The sequence below is a fragment of the Cryptotermes secundus genome, unplaced genomic scaffold, assembly GCF_002891405.2.
Source record: "Cryptotermes secundus unplaced genomic scaffold, Csec_1.0 scaffold323, whole genome shotgun sequence".
NCBI lineage: Eukaryota > Metazoa > Arthropoda > Insecta > Blattodea > Kalotermitidae > Cryptotermes > Cryptotermes secundus.
In genome coordinates, this window is record NW_019738961.1 from 1990878 (window position 1) to 1995391 (window position 4514).

Here is a 4514-nt window from a genome sequence, read left to right on the forward strand (position 1 = left end):
ATAAAAATATAATTATAATATAGTAATAAAAATTCCATGTTGAGTTTTTTTATTTGATCCACTGATTTAACTTAAAATAGTGTAACGTATATTTCACCAAAATGTTATATCTTAAAAATTTGAGCTCCTAGGCAAAAACTAATGCCATATTTGAATTCAGGGCATCAAATTCATATGAAATCAGCTCCAAATACCCCGGCACCAAAACAGCTGTTGGCCTGTGTTATGGCTACTCATCACAATGCAACCGTCACGAAGTTGCAGGAATATTTATAATTTTAAAATTATTTAAATTCTCATGTCTTTGAATGGACTGTCTCTGTGGTCTAGTGGTCCGAGTTCCTGGCTACAGATCCAGAGGTCGCGGGTTCTCTTCCCGGCGCTACCAGATTTTCTGAGAAGTAGTGGGTCCGGAACGGGGTCCACTCAGCCTCATAAGAATAATTGAGAAGCTATTGCAAGGAAATAGCGGCTGCGGTCTGGAAAACCGAGATTAACGGCCGTAGGGATTCGTTGCACTGACCACGTGACACCCTCTGTCCGCAATAGTTGGCGTTAACTTCGCCGACAAGAGGCGGTCGCTCTGTCGGTATAGTTCGCTTGCGGACTACAGGCCACGGAATTTGTTTTGTTTGTCATTGAATGTAAAATTCTGTGTTGTTTTCGTCCCGCATTGTAGGTAGTCGCTGTTATACGTACTATATGCTATAGAAGCTATTCACGATATTCGTATTCGTTTCTTGTTTGTTCTCGCTTAATCTTGTTGGTTATGTCGTCATGGTTTTTTTTAATATGGTGTACTGTGTATTTCTTCTGTATGGGCGTTTATGTCGCACCTGTTCCTGGTTACAGTGTGGACAGGAGACTTATGAGACTACCTGAAGTTGGTCCCATATGCGGATCGAAACTTATAGCAACTATCGAATAAAACCAATGTGAGCAGTTCGATTGGTTTATTTTTATTTTTATCGTTGTGTTGACGGCCAGATACCACCAATCATGATACACAAGTGAAGATAAGTGTGGACCTGTAACAGGTGTGTTCTTCCTTCTTTTGCAGTCTCAGTGAGTGCTACTTCGCGGGGAAGGGTGCCGCACTGGTACTGCCGCCCAACGAGCGACTTCGCCCTTGTGCCAGCAACAGTACTAACAGTAACAGTGGCAACAATAGTAACGTAAGCAGTAACGGTGGCCACCACGGTCGGCGTGTGAGCGCGAGTGGCTCCGACATCCAGCAGCACCTCCAGTCCATGTTCTACCTCCTGCGACCTGAGGAAACGCTCAAAATGGTGAGTTTCTCCCCGTAGAATGTGCAAGCAGTTGTTATTAATCTGTGGTTCTCACAGCGGTGGCTATGAAGGGTAGGCACCGCGCCATGATGACGTGCAGGAGTGAGCGTCGCACATTCTTAACCCGGATACCGGATGGACGTGAGAGTTCATCCTCACGCCTGCCGTTTTACTCCCGTGGAAACGAAAATGGTATCCATTGGATAGGAGACCCGAGCGGACCTCAGAGCTAGTTGTGACGCTGTAGAGAAGACAGGAGAGCCCTCTTCACCTTAGTCTCACCGATAGACATTAGATATTTAAGTAAACTGATAATAGTCTTTCAGTTTGGAAATGGCCACATCTCAGATTCTGATATTATTTTCGTCGGTTTCGGCAGACGAATTCTGGCTGATCGACTTGGCTTTTTGTCTCTACCCGTAAATACAAGAGCCGGATAGCTCAGTCGGTATAGCTACAGGTATCGACTGGACGGGTAGGGTACTATTTCTGGCTAAGAGATTTTTGTCTTCTCCATAGCGCCTAACCCGACTTTGGGCCCTTATCAACCTCCTATATAATGGATACCGGGATCTGTTCTCCGGGCGGTAAAGTAGCAGGAGCGTGAAGCTGGCCACCTCCATCTAGTACCGAGAGTAATGATGGAGCTGTGCCTCCACTCTCCCATATATTTTCATGGTGTGATAATTTGAGAGGCGCAGAGGAAACTTTATGCCCCCCCTCCCATTATTCTGGCCTCCTCCTGTCCATTGGGTAGCACAACTTTTTCGACAGGGGCATGACTCGGTCCACTTGCCCTTAATCTAATACCGATGTTTAAGGAAGGGTGGAGCTCTATCTCTACGAGGAGGCTAAGGGTCTCATGTATATCGCCAGTTATTTACCTTTTAATGTCCCAGTATTTGCCTTTAAGAGACTGAGAAGAGCCACGAACAATTTAAGTGAGGGTAACAACAATTACTCGTGCCGAGGTTTGAACCCGGGGGTTGGATAAGCCAGTGACAGGTTACGGTCCTGTCTCATGTTTGAGCGGCTGCCTTGCTGCGTCTCATTTCTTAGGCTATGTTCGTTCCCATAGAAGGTAAAACGTAAAGCTATCCCTTTAACAGGCCGTGGAGGCGCGTAGGGCTGTGAGACGGGGAGGCTCACACATTCTCTCAAGGCATTCGGCTTACAGATGGCGGTGAGGTCAGCCTTACGCGCCGGCCGCTCTTTCCCTGGGGGTAAAGTGGCAGGGGCGTGAAGCCGAGGTCAAGAAAATGTGGAACTATACATCCACTCCCCCATACGTCTTCATTGAGTAGTGCTTAATTAATAAGCGTAGGGACAACTTTACCCTACGTTTTATCGTCCCATAGACGAAATGTCTTCTCATGGACTCCTGATCTCCGCCTGTCCATCTGACTTTTGTACCTACAGTTTCAACGGACTTTTTGCAACCAATTGTACGTAATTGTATTTAGGCCGTCTGGTGTTCAATATAAATAGGTAAAAGTAAAAATAAAAGTATCTTTTTCCTGTGCTTAATTAATTTAAGCACTGTATCGTGGAGAGGAGCCGGGATAGTATAGCGACTGGCTAGGGGGTAGACGACGGAGGGGTCTCATTTCAAGTCCCGATTGGGTCAAGAATTTTCTCTTCTCCACGTCGTCCAGACCGGCTCTGGGGTTCACCCAGCCTCCTATCCAGTTGGTGCCGGGGGCTCTTTCCCTGGGTGTAAAGCGACCGGGGCATGAAGGTGACCATTCGCCTCTATTTAGTGCTGAGGTCAATAAAATATGGATCTATACATCCACTCCCCCATACACCTTCATGGTGTACTGCCTAATTAGTTAAGTACAAGGACAATTTTACCTATTGTTTTTTCTTCCCCCCCCCTGGCACTACAGCTCCAGTAGGCCTACGCCTACCTCCATTAACTGCTCCTTTCACTTCGGTTTTTCTAGATCTTACACAATCGGTAGGACTCCTTGGGCGGGTGATCAGCTCGTCGCAAGGCCTCTAGCTGTACACAGACACAGAAAAACGCACACACAAACTAAACATCTATGCCCTGGGTGGGATTCGAACCCACGATCCCGGTTTCCAAGCGAGCGAAGACAGTACATGCCTTAGACCGCTCGGCTACCGTGACCGGCCTTACCTGTTACTACCTTTTTTTAATGCTACTGCGGTGGGACTAAGTCCCTTGTACTGCGGCAACTTCTGGCCTATTGTACCAGCCCCAGATGACAGGTGAGGGTGATTGTGGAGCAATTTGTGGAATGAAGAGTGGCAGGGGAACCGAAGTACTAGGAGAAAATCGGTCCCAACGCCACTTTGTCCACCACAAATCCCACTTGACCAGACCCGGGATCGAACCCGGGACGCCGCGGTGGGAAGCCAGCGACTAACCTCTTGAGCTATGGCGCGGCCAATCCATGACTCTACAGCCCTTTGTAGGGCCGTGGTCTGTTCTTCAGTCTTGTAACCTCTATTACACAGACGGTTGGACTCCTTGGACGAGGGAGAGTGGTGAGGTTTAGCTTCGCCGTTCTTGACCTCAGCGCTAAATGGAAGTAAGCCGTCAGTTTCACGCCTCTGCAGCTTCATCCCCGGGATAATCACCCCTGGTACCTATTGAATAGGAGACTGGTGGGTCTGGACACTGTGGAGAAGAGAAAAATTTTGCCTTGCCGAAAATCGAACCCGGCCAGTTGCCCGTCGCTATACCGACTGTTTAATTGTGACGAGTCTATAATTGTACTTGCGGAACTTGAAAATAGGGAGCATTGACCTCATTCGACCATGCTGCAGCTGCTTGTAGTGCGTCTGGCCACCTCTGCCTTCATGCTTGCCGCTAGGAAGTTTATCTTGAATGATCCTGACAGGACTGGGATGACCAGAGAGACTTATTGAGCCAATGAAGAGAGCTCCACGAACACGTGTAGCCTGATAGAAATTATAAAGAGCTTCCGACAAGCGGGCTGCGCACGTACAGCCAGAGAGGCCTGCTCCGCTCTATCGGAGTGAAGTGTAGTGCTGACTATTTTGAGAACCAGTTCTGGGCTCCGTTTTATGTAAGTAAACAACAAATTAGAAAATGTACGCATGGCATAACACTTCTTGTGCGTTCTCTCCTTTGGCTTAAATTGCTCGTAACTCGTGAGGGCCTAGGTAAAATAATAGTGGAGCGATACCTCCATTTTCTGAATTCATAATGTTTAATTACATGACAACTTGTTC

The 4514-nt window shown here is 47.4% G+C and overlaps 1 protein-coding gene across 3 annotated transcripts in view; it reads left to right on the forward strand.

The window, feature by feature from the left end:
- LOC111871434 overlaps positions 1 to 4514 on the forward strand; it is a 297382-nt gene that overhangs the window by 199459 nt on the left and 93409 nt on the right. For all 3 annotated transcript variants that reach the window (XM_023864549.2, XM_023864548.2, XM_023864551.2), the window contains one exon: positions 1061 to 1289. In XM_023864549.2, coding sequence (XP_023720317.1) covers positions 1061 to 1289 — 229 coding nt within the window. The remainder of the gene's footprint in view (positions 1 to 1060; positions 1290 to 4514) is intronic.